Source organism: Vidua chalybeata, chromosome 5, assembly GCF_026979565.1.
Source record: "Vidua chalybeata isolate OUT-0048 chromosome 5, bVidCha1 merged haplotype, whole genome shotgun sequence".
NCBI lineage: Eukaryota > Metazoa > Chordata > Aves > Passeriformes > Viduidae > Vidua > Vidua chalybeata.
The window spans coordinates 61,724,580-61,745,279 of record NC_071534.1 but is presented as its reverse complement, the minus strand read 5'-3'; the positions used below and the strand labels follow the sequence as shown (position 1 = coordinate 61,745,279).

General features: G+C 36.1%; 1 protein-coding gene across 2 annotated transcripts in view; it reads right to left on the bottom strand.

Moving 5' to 3' along the window:
* The window catches only part of GNAI1 (G protein subunit alpha i1), a 33,672-nt gene that overhangs the window by 8,239 nt on the left and 4,733 nt on the right, over window positions 1–20,700 (bottom strand). For both annotated transcript variants that reach the window (XM_053942845.1, XM_053942843.1), the window contains exons 2-4: window positions 5,785–5,827; window positions 5,567–5,708; window positions 995–1,152 (exon numbers count right to left, since the gene is read on the bottom strand). In XM_053942845.1, coding sequence (XP_053798820.1) covers window positions 995–1,152; window positions 5,567–5,708; window positions 5,785–5,827 — 343 coding nt within the window. The remainder of the gene's footprint in view (window positions 1–994; window positions 1,153–5,566; window positions 5,709–5,784; window positions 5,828–20,700) is intronic.

Genomic DNA, 20,700 nt, shown 5'->3' with positions numbered 1-20,700 from the left:
AGTATGCTTTCATTGCCAAACTCCTTGCAATGTAGGCCATGTCCAGTGTTTCCAAAAAACTATACAGCTCTTACTTGTACTTTTCTCATAGGAAACAGGGAAGGCATTGTGTCCTATTTTCTGTGTAACAAGAAGTTAACAATTTTACAGATACATTTATATGGCCAGAAGAACAGTTTTCTTATGAAACTTTAGTCACAGTTGTCTAAAACAACAAAATAGTCCACAGAAGGTTAGCACAAGATAGTATGTGAATCTCCAAATGAAGTGTTCCATATAGAAAAAAGTTCATACAACTGAGAAACAACTTCAAACACTACAAAATACTTCAGAATCATAAAAAAATTGCACTACAAGGCTTTATCACTGCTATTGCCACTCTTTACGATTTTGTATTTTCTTCAGTGGACTCTTTTCCTTTACTGACTTACTGTTACTTATTGCCACAGCATTTTATTTTTGCCTTCCTAGTTCCTTAATGTTTTATTCTCTTACTTAAGTGCCCTAGCATAAAGGATACATTCTAATTGTTTCTTGGCTCAACACATTTCCAATAGAGACCATTAATTAACAATGAAAACATAGTAATGTTGAAATAGGAAAAAACTCTATTAAAAAAGAAAGTAGTATCCTTGGTAATACAGATATAGATCATGCAATCACATTTTCTGGACACATTCAGATACTAAAAAGGTACTTTAGTCATGCTTTTGTAATAGAAAACCTATTAAAGCACCTTAAATCAATCTTTGTCTTCTTTAAGGGAATTAAACATGTGGTCAGAACACACAAGTTCATAATTACACTATGCCTTTTCCTTTCCAACCTCAAAGTTTTGCTGCAGCACTTTGACCCAAGCAGATACACTCTATGTCCAGTTACTTCTGTGGTTTCCATCTGTGTGGGAGCAGAATTTGTCAAAACATGACACCTCATACTGCTTTAGCTACTAGTTAGATGGGAAAGAGAATCTTGTCTGTCACAGTGCACTTACTAGGCAGCAGAGTCATTGAGCTGGTACTCTCGAGATCTGTTGAAACAGGCTTGAACCCCAGTGTCTTTCCACAGTCTCTTGATAACTCCTGCAAGCTCTGAAGTCATAAATCCTTCTTCTGCTGCTCCAGCCAACACAAAGAGTTGACGAGCATCATCCTTTCGGATGTAAACACAGGGTGAAGAGAGAAATATTGAGAAATACAACAGAAGTATTATCACTTAAGAACTAGATTCAGCAAATGCATTACTTAACCTGGTAAATGCAAATGTAACCAAACAAAAAATGTAAAAGAAAATAATTTATTTTAGTGTTCTGCATTGGATATTAATTCTCACATTTTTCAACAACAGAAAAAGACTAGTAATTGAATTTATCATTAGCTGACAAAGCTTCTGTTTATAAGTTGAGCGAAGTTTTTATAAACAGGAGTAGTAACATATTTTGTGCTCAAACCTATAGTAAACCATATTTACTCATATTCATACTCATTTACCACATACTGGGTAAAATGGTTACAATACAAACTAGACTATTCAGAAGGGTAGCTGTATCTCGAACAACTGAAGAAAACACATTAAATGCTTAATTTTAATTAATTACACTACTTTGAAAGTGACAAAAAATCACTTCTTCCCAAATCATGCATCAGGAATTCGAAAAACACTTTTAAAAATGTTTCCAGATAAATCAGCTACAAATATCCATTGCCTCAATTATTCTACAGAGACCAGGTTCTCTTGGTAATGCAATATCAAGCAAATATCAAGATTTTTAAGAGTAAATACTGGATTTTAAAACTATATATAATAACTGGATTTGAGAGTGAGGCTAATGGAGTACAGGATGTAAATCCACCATTCCCCTTTTACCAGCATTTGACCAGTTGACCAGTGACATCCAACTTTGACTGAGCAACAAAACTTAATATTTTATTTTCTGAAGGATTTCTATTATATTTAGACCTGTAAGGCACTGAAGGAAAGACAGCAGTTGGGTATAGGGAAGATCCACATTAGTACTCTCCTGGAGTAGCTGCTTGACCTTGGTTATTAGCAGAACATGATCCAATGCCAAGGTACGTCAGCCAGGAAAATCAGCTTGTAACAACTACCCACAGCAGGTACTGTTTGTCCAGTAATTAAAAGAAAGAGAACAATGAATCTGGAAAGGAGGAAGGAGAAAAGGGAGACTCAGACATGTCAGCTGGGAACTGAAAGTGTTTCAAGAAAGAGGAGGATTTAAAAAGGCAACATATAAGGTTATTCTTACAAAATGTAAGTGAAGACACATATGCAAATCTGTAGAAAAATCTGTCACTTTGCTGTTCCAACACAAAGCTGTAGGAAAAAAAAAACCTATTTGCAGGATAAGCACAGAAAGTAGTGATTGTTCTAAAGGTACTTAAATAATCAAAGATTGTGTGAGCTAACAGGGAAATTGTTTGGATGGATTGGGTAATACTGAATTTCAGAGGCTGAAAATGAAAGGCTGGCAGTTCAGTGAACTCAAGCCAAACTTGAAAAGATTTTTAGGTATACATATGAAGAACAGGTTGTTGATGTATAGTTGAAAGTGTCTTTTAAAAGCTAGAGTAGGTAGAAATTTAAAAGAGCATTTGTCAAACAAAAATACTGGTTACTATACATAAAAAGAACAAACTGTGGACAAACAATAAACATTTAACACGTTGTACCAATAATTACATATAAAACCCAGAGCTGTAAAGATCAAAGGGTTGGATTTCAGGGGCTTTAATTTGAACACTATGCCTGCATAAAAGAAACCTGAATGACAGTTCTGATCTTGAATACTGTTTGTGGATGCAAATGCAAGGACCTACAACTCACAAAAGCAGTCAATCTTTAAGAAGAGACAATCTATTAAGACACATGATGGAAACAGCTTAGAAACTGATAGTTTTGTCACAAAAGATGATGACATTTTATACCTAAGATGGTTTGACTGTCATGTATCTCTATATGCTCTCAAACAGGGGAGTGGGGAAAGGGAAGGTAGAATAAGAGAATTGATTTCAGCTTTTTAAAAGGCCAAACATTAAAATGAAAAATGGTCTCTGTTACCCCATCTTCCTTTTGCTAAAATGGCAACTACCAGAGACACCACAAGTGAGGCAGTATGCAATGATCAAGTTCTATTTTAATTATTCATCAATGCTAGATACTTTCCTTTAGTTATACTGAAATAGGGCAACTTCCTCTACAGGTGTCACTTTTTTAACCAGATTCCATAGATAAGGTAATGTAAAATAACCAATTTAATAATCTCTTTAATAATTTAATAACTAGTGCAAATCTCACATTCAGAAAGTGGTCCAGTCATTTGAAGCACATTCACTAAATGCTTCTCAAAACACAGTTTCTACTTAAACTGTTCTGCAGCACAAAGGAAGATAGATCAGATTTACAAATTATTTGGTGGTGTTATCTGTGCTCCCTTGATTCAATAACTTGAAAAAAGAGAACATTCAACTCACTGCTCTACCATTAGTCTTATGACAGAAATAAGAGTATGTAATTTTCAAAGGAACCTTACCCCATTTATAGCAAAACCATCAGAAATTCGACTCAGAAATTTAAGAAAAATAATCTGAATGTAAAGTTTACACCAAGAGTTACAATTTTGAGCTATTTTTCTGCAAAAGACCACAAAATTAAAACAAAATTGAAAGAATTAAGGTATGAACATACTACTACTAACATCTAATGCTAATGTTCCTCAGCAATGTTCCTCTGAAAAAAAAAATATTTAGATCACCAAGACTTGACTAAGTACAAAGGGATGGACAGCTATTTTAAGATTGATCCTGACACAAGTTTGCCTCATCATTTATACAGCTCTCTGAAGTCGAGAAACTCAGATGACTTAAAACTGACATCACATATAACATAGCCCTCAAAATCTTCTTGTTAGTCATTTTATGTGCTAACACCTAAATTTACTCCTCCTCCGTTTTCTCTTACTACGCATTCAGTAACATAAGTCTACCATCTGCCTCTTTCCAGCATCAACTGCCAGACTCCAGAGAAGACTGCACAAACACTGAACTAACAAGTACTGAAATAGTGTCGCTTTGGAAAACTTAGGTCTCAAGGGCAGACTACAGCAAACATGAGAGCAAGTGTAGAGAGGAATAACGAGAGAAATGGAAGCTTTTACTAGTTATGCTTACAACTGAAGAGACATCAGGTAGAATTTAACATATGTACATAAAATAATGGCCATAATTGGCTGTCAATCAGATTTAGACTTCAGATACAACTTTATGACTCACTATACATAATTTTACAAACATCTTTCTTATAACAACCATGCATACAGCATTTCACAAGGTTACTGAATGAATAGTATCTAACATTTATAAATTGATTTTCAAACAACCAATAAAATCTTGAAGACTGTTGAGAATGAAGTATCTGCATACTGTTTCTTACTTTTAAAAACCCTCCTTTCCTCCCAAACTGTAATTCCACCTTAAAGTGATGGAAAGAACTTATGACAAAATATTCCTGACTACATTACATATACTTATGAACATATTCATGAGCAACAAAATCCTTCCTCCACCTTTCCTGTGAGACAGCCACAATGTGGCAAGTTCTGGCTTCCAAAGCAGTACTGGAGAGCATTCTGCACTGTGACTGATTTCCGTGGAGAGGAGATAAAAGCATACATCCTGAACCAACTTTAACTACTGTTCAGACTAACAACTCTGGGGATCAATTTCAGCACTGCAGAACAGACTGTATAGAGTCTTGTAATGAGAAGACAAGCAAAAAACCATAAACTGAGCACTTTACAGAGATATTACCAACATCTTCCTGCCTGACCAGATGTGGATGTAATCAGGGTCACCATAGGTAAGAGCACAAGATCAGGACTGGAGATACCAATAGGTGGGATGGCAAATAAACTCATCAGAGATTTGCATGTGGGACATTAGATGAAATAAGATGGAAAATGTACAGAAAAGCTGTACATTTGAAAAAGCTGAGACCAGAAAAGGTCTTGTTTCTTGGGAAAAATCCTAGTATTAGTATCATTAAAAAATAGGATTCCAGCAGCAGGTCCATACCCACATTTCTTTGAGCAAAATAAAGACCCTCAACACTGGAAATCAGAATGAAACAGGGTCCAGCTCAGAGGCTGGCAATGTTTCAGGCACTGCTATGTCTATGATCTAATAGAGAAGTGCAGGCAGTACAGTGTAGGCAGTACAGTGCAGAAGTAGCTAGATGCCTCCCTATTTAAGCAGTATTTTTTAAGCTAACTTAAATTACCTAGTAGCACACCAGTCTATACAAATAGAGACATGACTGTGGACTCCTTACGATTCAGATGTTTAGTTCTCCAAATTTAGACAGAATTCAGAAAATAGTATCTAAACCAAATAGTTGTTTTGAATCAACCCAGTGCTGACTGCTCTACAGGTCACCTTGTGTGTAAAGACCAAAGGCATTTAGTTATCAAACACTGTATCTCACAAAGCTTTCTGAAGGAAATAGTATGGATATTTCAGCTGTATGTCTGTGTGTGTACTTCAATACTCACAGCCCTGATTGGATCACCAAAGTCTATCTTCAACCTCCCCATTGCTCTAATGATAGCAATAATGGACTGAATGGTGTTACTGTAGACAACAGCTTTGTACTGTTTACATTCTTCTTCTGAATAACCAGCTTCATGGATAATCCTATGGAAGAAAAAAAAATAAATTCTCTATTCAAATTAAAAAATATTTCTCTATCACAGTATTTCACCACACTTACTTCATTTGCTTGACAATTGTGCTTTTCCCCGATTCACCAGCTCCTGAAAAATAAATGTGTGAAAATTCACCATTAGGCTTTTACTAATCTTTGAAAATACATTTTGATTCTACGCTTCATGTATCTAACCAATATAAAAACCTCCAACAGGTTACAACATGCTGAACATGTTACAAATTGATTTTTAATACAAAATGCACCTTCATCTGGAAATTTCAAAATCAAGCCATTTTAAGTACAAAATCTCAGTTCTAAAAAGTCTTTTCTTTTACAGAAGTGAGCATAATCTTTACACAGTTTGCTGGTCCTTCTAATGCAAACAGGCAGTAAGTTGCTCAACTTCAAAGGGATCTAAAGCTTAATTCCTCCATCTTTTCAATCAAAACTTAATCAAAATCCATCCTTCACACTGTATTAGTGGTCTTCCAAAGTTGCAAATGAACACCTTAAAATTCTTCAAGGCTTTAGTCCTTGTAACTGTCTTTTGACCCTTGCATGAATAAACCAACCATCAGCCTACTTTTTGTTAGAACAGATGGCATGAGGTTTGCCAGTCAACCTGATATCATTTTAAGTGCTTAACAACAACAAAACAAAAAGCTATGTTAAAATGCAAAGCTTAGAAAAACAGTATCTGTCAACAGACAGGGAAAAAGATGCAGTTTTTGCTGTCTCAACAATCTATCTTTAGCCTGCTTCTTACTCTAAAAAATATATGGAACTCTTACAGCTGCAGTCTAATCCCCTTACATAGCAAACTCCCAGTTTTTCTGTGATTTGTGCTGAATTCTCCCTCTCTTCTCAATATAGCTTTGCAGAAGTGAGTACAATCTTCATACAGTCTACAGGTATTTCTAATGCAAAGAGATCACCCACTGTCCAATTCCAGTATAACCAAAGAAAACTCTGACCACAGAAAGGTACTGATAAAGGCTGTACTTATTTGTCTCCAAAAGAAGGGCAAGAACCTGATGCATGACAATCAACCTCATCTTAGACAAAGTAAAGGTTATTGAGCCCTGCCAACACAGGTTTCCAAAGTACAAACTGCCCTTAGTAAGTTTTCATGAGTAAACAGGTGGGTTTCAGGGTGAAGGACACTAACAAAGGTAATTTACTTTGACTCTATTAAGGCTTCCAATGCCACCTTCCATGGCAGCCCTTGTACCAAGCTGGACAAGCACCAACTCCAGGGTGTCTGAAAATCTGCCTAGACAGGCACACTTAAAGGCTTGTTCATTGGTTCAAAAATCTAACTGGAAGGTGTTTAGGCAGTCTCCAGGAGACAACACTGGGCTAGCACAGTTTTAGCATCTTCACCAATTACCCAAAAGTAAATGCATTGACATCAAGGTTGCAGCTGACATGAGCCCAGGAGGCCAGGAAGTGATTGTCAGTGTTAGATAACAGAAGTGCTACTCAGAGGGTCTCCTCAACACACTAGAGGACTGAGCTGAGGAATCTCAGAACATAGACAATTGTGGAGTCCTGCAAGTGGCACAGCATAACACATTGGATTTGGGACTAATGTGTTGGGAAACTGTGGGGCTCAAGAAATTGAAGAGTCAGCAGTGGGGCCTTGTGGGTTAGGGTTAAGGTCAATCGCATTCCAGGCTGCTGCACTGGGTCTGTCTGGGACAAATTCTCTTCACAACAGTCCTTATGGTGCTGCACTTCAGGTTTGTAACTAAACCAGTTCTGGTAACACTCATTAGTACGAGAAAGTGATGGTTCTCTTATAGCTGAAAAATGCATGCACAGCACTAAGGCATCTTCTCTTTTCCACCATGTCCCCAGCCTTAGTGAGTTGGCTGGGTGTGGACAAGACCTTGACAAGAGACACAGCCAGGACAGCTGACCTGAATCAACCAAAGGCATATTCCATACAAGAATGCCATGTTCAGCAGTAAAAACTCAGAGAAGGAAGGAAGAAGGATAGTAATTTCTTGTTACAGTGTTTGTCTGAAGCTTTTTTTGTTATAACCTTTGCAAGTGTGGTTATAGCAAAGGGTCTGGGACATAATTCATACAAGAAGCAGCTGAGGGAACTGGGCTTTTTTAGCCTGCAGAACAAGAGGCTCAGGGGAGACCTCAACACTCTCTATAACCACCTTAAAGGAGGTTTTAGCCAGGTAGGGTCAGTCTCTTCTCACAGGTAACAAGTGATAGGACAATAGTAAATGGCCTCAGGTTGCACAAGGAGAGGCTAAGACTGGCTATTAAGAAAAATGTCTTCATCAGAAGAATTATCAAGCATTGAAACAGGCTGCCCAAGGAAGTGGTGGAGTCACCACCCCTGGAGGTATTCAAAAGCTATCTCAGGAACCTGGGGACATGGTTTAGTGGTGGGCTTGGCAGTGCTGGGTTAATGGCTGGACATGATGACATTATAAGCTTTTTCCAAACTAAACGATTCTATAATTCTTTCCACACAACCATTATGTATGCCAAGGCCCTGCTTTCCAGGAAGCTGCCGAACACCTGCCTCCCAGTGAGAAGGAAGGAATTCATTCTGCTCTTTCCTCTGCTAGTGTGTACAAGCCATTGCCTTCCCTCTTAAAACATCATTTTGATCCATGTATCTTCTATTTTTTCCTTATCCCAAGGGAGAGGAGAGTGATCACACAGCTGTGTGGGTGTTTGGGTTGACCCTTCCTAACAGCTCGCACTGCTGTGTAGACAAGTCAAAGCATGCTGTTCTTCCCCAGCAGTCAGCATTTGTTACACTGTATCCAAGTACTGTATACAATTCTCCCCCTCAGCACTCAATAAAGGAGATAGACAAAAAAAAAAAAAAAAAAACAGTTGAAGGTCACTTCGATTTTTAGAGGGCACATGACATTCAAGGAAAAACTACAAGGAACTGGGCATTTTAATCCTAGAAAGATTGGTGTGGGGAGAAGAAGGCTGGATGTCTGTGTATTTCTGTCCTTTCCATAACACCCACTTAAGACAGCTTAAAGCAGAAGTAAACCTGTCAGATCTACACAACAAAGAGATGTGAGGCAATTAAGAACCTTTAGCACAGCCAATTTCAGAGATAGGAGAAGGAGGTGGAGGGAACCTGTTCAATGAAGAGGTTGTACTGTCCACAGAAGAAGTAGAAACTCAGCCTTGGAGATCTTCAAGATTCAACTGGACAAGGCTCTGAGCAACCTTATCTATTTTGATAGGTCTAAACTAGATGACCAAGGCTTAAACTAAATGGCCTCTAAGAGGTTTCTTCCAACTCAAGTATTTCATTGCTGTAGAACAGAGTATTTCTATGCTTAAATACTATAAATTGATCCTTTTAGGATATTCCTCTTATTAAACCAAATATGTAGCTTCAGGACTGGCTCAGCCCAATTCAAGATTGGCTGCCAAAGGTCGTCCCACCTTCTCCCACTGCTACTGATGTAGTTACACCTCTCTGCCTCCAATACCACAGAATGAGTGCTGGAACCTAGAGGAGACATTGAGCTCAGAGGAATAGAGCAGGCCTGTCAGCATCAATCTAGATTGCTTAATGCCATCTTTAGCTCATGTCAAAGCAAAAGACTTAGTTCTTTATAAATCTGCAAGTTGCTTTATAAAGCAGCAATAGTTCTCAAGAATATGAGAATCTGGTCATGGAAGTACATTAATATAAACCGAAATCAGACACCAGTACAAAAGTCAGCTGTTATTTAGACATCTGAAGCATTTATAAGCCAAATAATCTCAAAATAGCTAATTATGTACTTAAGCACAAAAGGTGACAAGTTCCAAGATTAGCTTTATTAATGAAATTACTATCATTTGCTTTGGATTAATATTTTTATTCAAATAATTTGAAGATGGTATATTCCTTACATTCAAAAGCAATTGGAGATACTAAGAAATATACTACAGCATTTAATTTACAGAACCTCATAAAATGTTTTGTTAAAAATGTATCACACTTGACTAACCAAGAATGTCAGTATCAGGGCTAGTTACAGTATAAAAAATTATTTTTGTCATACACTTTGTACTCCATTTTTGTCATACTCTTTGTACTCCATTTTTTGAGTCAGATATGTATGTTTCTCTATGGTGTTAGAATTCACATGTACCAAATACCTACAATTATCATAAAAGCTTTCTCAGTAAAATAACCACAAATATCCATAATACATGTAAAGAATAATTAAGTCATTTATTACAGAGTACCTAACATCAGCAGTGAGTTCCCGGAAGGTGCATTCCTCTATGCTATTTAATGGGAAACAGAAATGGTTGTTTGGTTTGGGTTTTTCCTTTAACTGCACAATGAAATGACTGCAGCATTCCTAATAATCTTTGCAAAGTAGACAGGAAAATTTCACCTTACTCATTGTACCGTACTGAAAGGAAATTAATTATTTTTGCACTCCTGAATGCAGAACTCAGCCAGGTTTTCTGACAGATATACTTTGTAAAATTCCCCCCTTTATCTCAGCATAAATAAGTTGCCCATACAGCAAAATGAGAACTAACTCTGGTTTAGAAAGTTTTAGACAGAAGCAAGCAGTATTAAATATTACATGTGACAGCTGCGTGTAAAATGTCAGAGCTAGCTATACTGTCACAACAAAACACTACCTAAATTTAGACAGACTTGATTGAATATTCCTCAAGCATCTAGTAAATGGTGCTATTTATTGCTTGCTATTTAAGTGTGATACTTGATTTTAGATCACTACTGTCAATAATTTGAACAGTCTTACTGGCTCTGTTACTATTTATTTATAACAAAAATATTATTTAAAAGACATGACAGTTCTGCTTAGACTAGAAGAACAGCAGCACGCTATTGCTGAATTTAAAAGAGTAGTGGGCATTTTGTGTTTGTTTACTTTCGAATGGAAATTTAAGTTAACTGTTAGGTCATTACATTAATGAAAGTTTTAATAACTGATTAGTCCTTTCTTCCTCTTGCACACTTTATGTCCTTCATGCACTCCTCAAAAAGAGGGCAATACAATCTACAAAAATCTAATTTAAAGAATTTTAAAACTTTTGTTCATATATTTGAGTAAGAATATAACTTGAATTAAACCTAATACTCTTCTTACACCTGCTTGCCAGAAAGCAGGTAGATCCTTATGTTTCATTATGCAGACTGCCAAAGTATGGGAGCAAAGCACATGCAACTTAAATAGCAAAATTTCACATTATCCCCATAGATTCTACTGTAATCTGAAGGGTCATCTGCATCAAAGTTTAATACTCAGGCTCTACCTTCACATGCCATTATTTCCCAGCTGGTACTGTGCTATCCAAAGCAGTATGTGCCTGGATCCAGCATGAATTCTGATAGCACTCCATGAATTCAGAGCCAGCACATAAACCCAGGCCTGTGACCAACCCTACCGTACCACCTGCAGTACAGGGAAGCTGACACTCAGCTAAAGAAGAGGGACTAAGCTCATATTATGATTTTTTTTTTAAGGCCAGCTCTGTACTTTGGAAATGGAAAAAAATCAAAGCATCTTCATGTTAAAAAAAAAAAACCCAAACAATCAAAAAACCATTTAACAGATCAGTCTCAATGAATCTTCCCCTTGAAGGAACCAAGTAAGACAAGCAGAGCTCAAACAAATTTAAGAAATAGCTAAAGCATTATTTGATTCTCCAAGCTGTGAATTGGTCAATTCCAAAAAGAATTAAAAAAAAAAATTAAAAAGACTGGGTTGGACTTGATCTTAAGGTTCTTTTCCAACCTAAATGATTTTATCACCCTATGACTCATTACTATGAAATTGTAGCAAACACCATCTTAAATTGAATATTCTTTCCAAATGGAGCAAATCTGTGTTTAAAATGAATTGAAACATTTAATAATTTGATTAAAAATAACAGGTAAGCAAAAATGTTACTTTAAACTACTTAGAATGTCTCATGACTTATTATCCCACACACTGCCTACATAGGAAGCATTCCAGAACTACTAATTTCTGGAACAAATGTTTTATGCACCCGTGTACCAAAAGGAGGGGCTGAAATCTTAACAGTAACATTTCTAACTTGCGACACATTTGCTAATTGGTTGCTGAAGAAAAGTAAAAAGCAAGGTAAACTTCAAGCTCACAGTATCCCTCTTTGAACAAAATCAACTCTCAAGTACAACCATTTCTAATAGAATAAATATAGTCCTCATAATACTAACAGAGAAAAAAATGCAGACTAAATTAAAATAACTTAAGCATTAGATAAAAACTAAAGAGAAAAATTGGGCCAGCTTTGAAATAACACCAAATAAGTCAGACTAGGGAGCAGAACCCACAAAAAAAAGTAGAACAGCCTTGTATGTTGCCAGAAGAAAGTTCAAGTATGGACAAGAGCAATTAATTTAAAACTTTCAACAGATGTTTGCCAGCTTTTCAGCCTGTAGAATAGGACACTCAGACCAGATTGACTTAAGAATAAAGAAACATGTGAAATTTAAAATAAAATACACAGACTTGTAAATTTTTGGATTCAGGTTCTGCAAAGTTCTCTCTCCACAACTTTCCTATCCAATTCTGTCAGACACTTGAATTTCATAGTAGAAAGCACAAGCTGAATGGCGCCTGTTTCTCAGCTGCCACTCAGCTGCCTGCTAAATACCCAGTGATTTCTACTCTTCCTGCTATGGGGTCAGTAATCTCTTACAAAATCATGTGCCTTTGTAGCTTGGAAGTATAATCTCTTAAACTTATCACTTCATGACACATCATCAGACATGAGATCAAAATTAGAATGCAAGCTGCTAATCAGTGTTACTATACTCAAAATATATCAATGCTAGTACAAGAAACCCACAGTGGAAACTTTGCTACAACACACTCTGGACAGGTCGAACACCAAATGAAACATTCTCCAAAACCCACACTGCTCTGCCTGATTTTTCCTATTTTGTCCACTCTCCCTTTTTGAAGTCACCCAACAGCAACAGGTATCTACCAGCTAGCCCTCACAGTTTATGTCTCTTTTCCCCTTCCCAACTGTTTTCATACAATCAACCAAAGGTAGATAGTACTCATTACTTCTAAGGTGGAATTAGTCTTGGAATTTCCACAGCTACTGTAATTTGAACATGCCAGGAATCTTTCAATGAATTAAGAATCTGTATGATTAGTATCTGGCAGAAAATATTTCAGTAAATTAGCCACGTAATAATAGAGTGAATCCCAGATTACATCACTGATTTAAACCAGATTCTAAAATTATGGCACTGACTCAGATAAAAGAACTGAGATAATTCTCAAGGTTTCAGTAGCTGCATGCTTAGTCCTACAGAAGCAATACCATTTACACCCATACGCCACTGTCACTTCTGTAAATTCCTAAGAAATCAAAAATTAATTACAACTAATTATTTCTTTCCTAGGTCTTCAGTATTGCTCTTATTAGATGTTCAAAATCAACTGTATATAATAAAATAACCAATCTATTATACATAAAACATAATTTAAGAAAACTGTTAAGATAAAATGTCATCTCAAGAAGAAATAAACTCATGGTAGCATCCCGTATGTTTATTCAGGTCTAGATATCTAATAGATTGCTCTGAATTTCTTAAATTGGTATTTAGACTGTTACTAGAGCAAACACATAAGCAAATGATAAAGACAGTGTTAATTAGTTTAGTATTGAAACAACAAGGAAAGAATATGGGTTTACATTCAATATAACCCCTGGAACTCAATGGATTCTAAAAATAAATCTTATGGTGAAACAAGGAGGGCACAGACTCCATTTTGCAAACCTTAAGGTAACGTCTATTCACACCTTTAGAAGTATGAATTGAGTTTTGAGCTACTTGCAATCTTCAATTAGTGCTTCATATCTTTTTATGACAAAGTGTTATGAAGTGTTCTTTTTGCTTAAAATTCAATCATGTGATAAGCAGACATCTAGCAGAAATTACATGCAATTTTATGTACCATACAAAATTAAATGTGTACAGCTTTTGAATACAAATTCTACCTAGCTCTTCAAAAACATTTCTATATTACTTAGCTGTTTCAAATTAGTAGCTACTGCTACATAGTAGGAACCCTTTTATCATTATGTGCATCACTTATAACTGCACTGGGGAGTCATCTCACTCTAAAGGAGAGCACTACTACAATGCCAAGTGTCATATTTCAGAAACTTTGTGAAACATTCAAAAGGAAATGTGGTACCTTGGAATTGAAGCTACTTTAAAAAGATGTATCTGCTCAGAATGTACAGGAGATCTCTTAAACACCAGTATCACCGCCTTAGACAGGGACAGTGCCATTGACGTTTTTCCTTCGCTTAAGACAGAGGCATAGCTTCCTTCGTACGAAGTGCCAAACCCAGCAGGACCACAACAAGCTGAGAATCAAAGGCTTGGAAATAAACTTCTCACTTATGCCAGAAATTAAATACAGGTGCTAATGCACCTTTGGTGGTGAAAACCACTTGGTAATCATGCTTGCTGCCTGACAACTACATGGCATATCACCAGCAGCTAAACATTTGTGGCATCAGGTTTATATAAGATGTCAATACTGACACCAGCTTGGTAAGATTTGCAGTTGGCTACTTAAATGTATCAAAGGCCAGCATCCACACTACTGTCATCTAAAATACTTGGAAATCTCTTCAAAATTCAAAGCCCAAAAACTTGTTAATATTTTGAATGGAACTTCAATATAGCAAATAACTATCTGCTCTACAAAACTGAAGTAACATTTAAATTTGCTACTTAAAAAAAATCAAGTGGCTTCTTCCATACAAAGTAGTATGCTCAGAAACAATTAATACATGATTTAAAATCACTGCATGAAAGAATATGATTAAACACCTTCTTGAACATGAGCTTCAGTGATTGTTGTATGTAAGCCCAATCTAGGAGATAAATGCTGACTGCTCCAACAGAAAGAACCAAGTCCTTTACTCTTACAATGTCGATCAAGAATCCATCAATTCCTGTCAACAGAGTACAGCATGCCTCATCCAGACTTTCAGATATATATCTAATAAACGTTCCAAAAATCCACAGTGCCTTGACATTGCTCTCCACAGTGTGGTTGGCTTTCATGGCCTTTTACAGTGCACCCTGCTATAAATACAGTGTGCAAAGATGGCAGGTTCAGAGACACCAGAGCAAACTTACCAAACAGGCTATCATTAATCACAACCAAAAATGCTTTATAAAAAATTCTCCTCTGCAACCAAGGCATACTTTATGGAGGTTGTTCTGACAGAGAGATACAACAAAAGAACTTGGAATAACAACATATTTTCATTGCAGGCCCCACTTCCAATTCAAAATAACACTACTGATCTATCTACAGTTTTGACAGAACCTACTGTCCCAGCTACCTCATATAACTATGTAACTTCACAGAGTTGGGACAATCAGAAAACTGTGTGCATTTCTAGCAAAACAGGAAAAAGATCTCTCACGTAAATCTCAGCTGATTTTATTCAAAGCTCTACTGGTTACATAACACCAAGGCATTCATTGCAAATGTGATAAATGGGTACTGTCAAAGTTTATACCAGGGATAATGCAATTACACTAAAAGCTGTCCCATTATTGTAGAAACAAAGCAATAAACTTCAGTTCATGTAAATTTTCAGTATTCACCCACACCTAAGTAAGGAGTTTTTCATCCTGTAGCTCAAGGACTAAGATGTACAAAAATAAGGAGAATAAGCATATTGACAGTTGACCTAAATTCACTTCAATGTCACCAACTCCACCAGCACTTGGATGGACTTGAAGTGACAGAGATTAAAATGCAAAAACATCCTAGATATCAGTGAACAATTTCTCTCAAATACAAACATTTTCATAACTCCTATTTATTTTTGAAGCAAGAAAGAAAATTCAGGAGCACAGTGCACCTTATTTTTTGTTACATGCACATGCATTTTGCACATAAAACTGCCCTGATGTAGGGTGAACAATACTTTCAAAATACAGGTTTTTTGGGGTTTTGTTGTTGTTTAAACAGAATTTGTATTTAACCGGTCTCATATTAAACTCAGACAGCTTTGAAGTACATAAAAATTTCAACCCCCTCCAAGACAAAGTTGCACCCAATAATCCCAGAAGCAAGGACTAAGACCGACCCCTACATAAATAGGTGTTAGTCTTCAAACAAGTACGTAATCAAAGGCTGATCTAACCTAACCCCAAATGCTTCTATGTTCCAGAACAGCAGATAGAGAAAATTATATAGACCCTCATCTAGGAATTAGATGACAGCTTTGCCAGCCAACACTACAGCCCTAAAGCATATTAGAAGGGATCCATGTCAATGATTTAAGAGCTTTACACTTAAGCATTTATATGCTTTAGAAAGAATATAACTGTTTTGCCAAGAGTTTACCAGATTTATTAAGGATCTGCATAAAGCTGAGAAATCCACTTTCAAAAGGCTTGAAGAAAAATTTAATGCATCAAGAATACAGTCAAGACTTCAATGAGACTTCACAACTTATTTCACTTTCAACTTATTATTACTGTATAAAACATTACTAGCAGACATGAAATCAACAAGATTCAAAATAACATTTCTTTAAATAAAATCTATAAATACTCAGAAACAATTGTCTGGCTTACTCCTAATTTGTTTATTACAAGACCCATATCTCCAGTAATAGCAAGTTGTAAAATTACATTCCAATACTGCATTCACACTGTATTCTATTTTAATATTACTACGACTTCGCTGTTGCCTCCATTCTCTTCTCTACTGTTTGGAAACTGGGCTGGCAGTTCTTCACTACCACTACTTCTTCACTTCTTGCCCACTACCATCTTGCATTCTTCACCAAGAAGTGCTAGGTAGAAGAGGATTCTTCCTAGTCAAGCCTACAACCTACAAAATAGAAAAGTATGAAGAAGCACAGATCTGATGATCCCTGGATTTGGAATGAAAAGAAACTCCTACCTCTAACTGGCAATCAGCACATTCCGTAACGGGGCCTGTCTCTAGCTCCTATTGTAGCAAAGAAGCCTTAAAAAAGTCGGTTTTGATTAGAGTTTAACATGTCTACCAAGTGGACCTTGTGGTTCCTGAAAATTTCATATTATTCCTAATCCCGTTCTACAGTGAACTGTGACACAGAAATACAGAAATTGAAAGCATCCTATTCTGCGTCCATTTTCCCCTCCACCTGCTACTCTGCATTTCCAGCACTCCATCTGGATTCAGCACACATCTCTGCTCCTCATTATGCTTTTAGTCAGGTCCTCATCAGGCCATTATGAAATACCAGTTGAATTGACCACTCTAGCAGCAAACTAAGTCTAATCAGGACAGCCGGTTTGACTACTCAACCAGCAAAAAAAGTGAATTAAACATTTAAAAGTGACAGGGAGAGGGCAAAGCTATTCAGCCAGATGCTGCAAGAGTGCTTTCCTTTTTAGCAAGGCAGAACCTCAAGAATAGCTCTGCTGCTTGTAAGGCAACATCCACTGCTTATTTCCGGCATTCCAATACAGATTTAGAAAGTAGGCAAGAACTTCTTTAGTTTTATTGGAAATTATTAAAAACCCCCAGAGATTCAGAATGTCCTTACAACAGCGATCAATAAAAAAACTTGTAGTATGATTCAAACAACTACAACAGCTTCGTCCATGTAAAAAGCTCAAAGTCATATGCAAAAAATTATTTTATCAACTTAGCAAAAGGAAGATGGAACTACAGGTAGCCATTTGATTGCACCAATAACGTCAATTCAAGAAACAGGTTATATTAAATTCTAGACTATTAATTATAAACCCACTTCACAGTATCCACGGGAATTTTCATTACAGTACATTGATTACTTCTATAAAAACAATCTGCTTAGAGCAATGATTGTAATGACTTCCCGTTCATTCTGGTTGACCAGATATTGTTATATTTCACTAAAGATTTAATCAGTTACCTTTGCTAAGTACATTACTCACTACAAAGGCAACACTACATTTCTAATTAGTATATTTGAAAAAGTAATGAGGTCCGGTCTATTTCAGAAGTTGAAGCACAGTATACATGAATGGTGTTGATTCATTTAAATAAGTTGCTTCACAAAAAAAAAAATTCTAATATCAATATCAATTTTATAGGTACATACAATATTGAAGTTTACATGTATTGGTAAGTATAAATACCAAGTATGCACATAAGCATACATCTATATGACTTGATTATCAAGTTGTTACCAAAACATACAAGAGGTGATCTTATTTCAAGCTTCAATGACCCTTCAATTATCAAAGCCAGAAATTCAATTTACTTGCCTATCAAATATTTAACAGGAATTTACTTGCTTATCACATATTTAACAAGTCTTTTATTTAAAGAACTGGTTCTTAACTGCTTTATGTCAATTAGCCCCATCAGCTGAAAGAATTATACCAAAAGTAACTTTAAAAAATAACAGAAATATGTTTCAAAGGAAGGGGTAGTCAGCAGCTGAACCAAATTGAAACAAAGTCAAAATCTAACCTCAACAGGTAACACACTTTCAAATCATGGATTAGTGCATATGGGCATCTGTGACTCGAGGTGATACTTCAGCCTATAAGCTTTAAGCTATAGATAACTCCAGAGACCTTGAAGCTGGCTCCATAGCTTTGCAAACTCTAAGGGCTAAGCTGTGATGATGGGAAGTATCTTCCAAAACCCCAACTCAAACACTTCTTACACCTGTACTGTAAAAAGACTATAAGCAGTCATAAATGTGGGTAATTAGTCTAAAAAATCCTTTACTTCCCATCCTTATTAAGAAATCTTATTTTAGCTTGTCTGCTCCTACTTAATGGTCAAGAAGAACAAAATGTTTAGCATTAATAAGAGTTCAAATCTCTTACTGAAGAAGCATACAGTCCTGGTACACAAGTGTCCCAGCAAAACCAGTTTATTTTTGTCCTAATGGTCTCATTTCAAAATCTGAGTTACCCTTCCACTCAGAAATGTCACTAAATTAAGTCACTTAAAAAAACTGGACTTCTAAGAGTGAAAAGTTTTGAGTGAGAAAAATCCAAAGTTCTGATTTTTCCAACTACTCTATATACCTTACCAGCTTCTATACTTTGCAGATACAGAATCTCTCAGGTAAAGCCAACTGAGTTCCATTTACAGAATAATTGTGTAATTTACACACAGCCTGAGGTAACAGTAGGGCACTAAGCAAAGAAGGGGAATAAATAGAACAGCAAACCTAGGTAAAAGCTGGACAATGACTAAGATTCAGAATTGGAAGTTTTTATTAATACAGGTTCTCCTATACATGTCTTGGGAAAAAAAAAACCACAAACTTTTAATAGCAAATTATCATGTCAGTTATGATCTTTACTTCAGTGTTTCCATGGCAAAAAAGAAAAAAAAAAAAAGAAAAAGAAAAAAAAAAGAAACCCCCCCCCCAAAAAAAAAACACCCTCACACTTAACAGTACATCTTAAATATCTATTTTCGTCATCCAGTTTTGCTGTACCACAACATTTGCCAGATAGCATGTTACAGGAAACACTGCAAACATCCATCAGCTAAACAGCAAAACTGACTTCAAAATTTTATGCCCTCTGAGCCACACTCATGGCTTGGTTTCAAATTATTTAGCCAGACTTTATGATGTGCTGGCTACTCAATTATTCCTTCTCAGAGGACCAAAACAACTAAAGGGTAAAACACGGCAGCAAAAGAACAACCTACTTTGGCAGTATGAGTATATAAATCACTACAGCCTAACTACAGAACAAAGACCCACGTTCAAGTTGTGCCAACACAACTATGCTGGGAGCTGCATTGTAAAGTCTAGTTCTGATGTGAGTTAAAAATAACTTAAAAGGGGGCTAGCTAAAATACACAACAACTTTGGTAATATAATCCACAGGATAGAATAAACTGTCATATATGACAATGACGATACAATAAAGTGTGCTGCAGAAAAAAGTGAGACACTAATTACATCATAGTGTATTACAAAATTTATGAGTGGCCTTGAGGTACCACTGCTGCTAGGAGTGGACAGCTTATCAAAAAGTACCTTATTAGAGCCTCCAACTGAGAAAGAAATAAACAACCAGCAGCACTGTTTTTGAATAAAAAGTTGAAAAAAAAAAACATTTCTCAAGCTTAAAACGTTTTCTAACTCTTAAAATATTTTTAAAAAATCCTTAATACCTGGTACAATACAACTAATTTTTATGTATACATGACTAGATTTTTTAACCAAGATTTAATAAAAGCAAAGTATACTGCTACTGGTATCTCAAGATAGCACATAATGCATAGTTTCTCTATAACCCTTTCTAAAATAATAGGTACTGAAGTAAATTTTGTCTTAAGAATACTAAAGAACTTAAATCACAATATAATCATGAACAGTGATTTTATAAAGTAACTTCCAAAAAGAAGAAATAACGCAACAGAAGACCTGAAATCACTAAAGATAATTTGTATTGAAATCTATATACACATTAAAGACCGATATTATGATGTTGTGAACTTTTACACCAACATTCAAATAGATGGAGACAAGCATAAAAGATCTCACACTGCAGTAGTACAAACACAACCATAACTAAATGGGTATGCTTTCTGCACATCCCTGAGTCTCCTTTCACAAAAGCAAGAGGGATTATCACACTATGAAAATCTAGTCACTCCACATAAGTAACATCCTGACTGGCAGAGTCCAATTGTACCATATTAAAATCCAAGAGTGCCTAGTTCAGAACTCCTGCTAAATCTAAGGAGGCAGGCAGGAATGGGGGGGCAGAGGTGTTCACACTAACACAGACAAGACCAAGAAGCAAAAAACCAAACCCAAGCACTAAACACTTTTAGGTATCAGAAATCAGCTTTTAAATAAGAGATTAACTTCGTAAGCATCTGTAGATCTTATCTCTGAAGGCATGACAGGAAATAGTTTGTTAGAAATGTTTTAGACTAGGCTGGCATAATTTACAAAGAT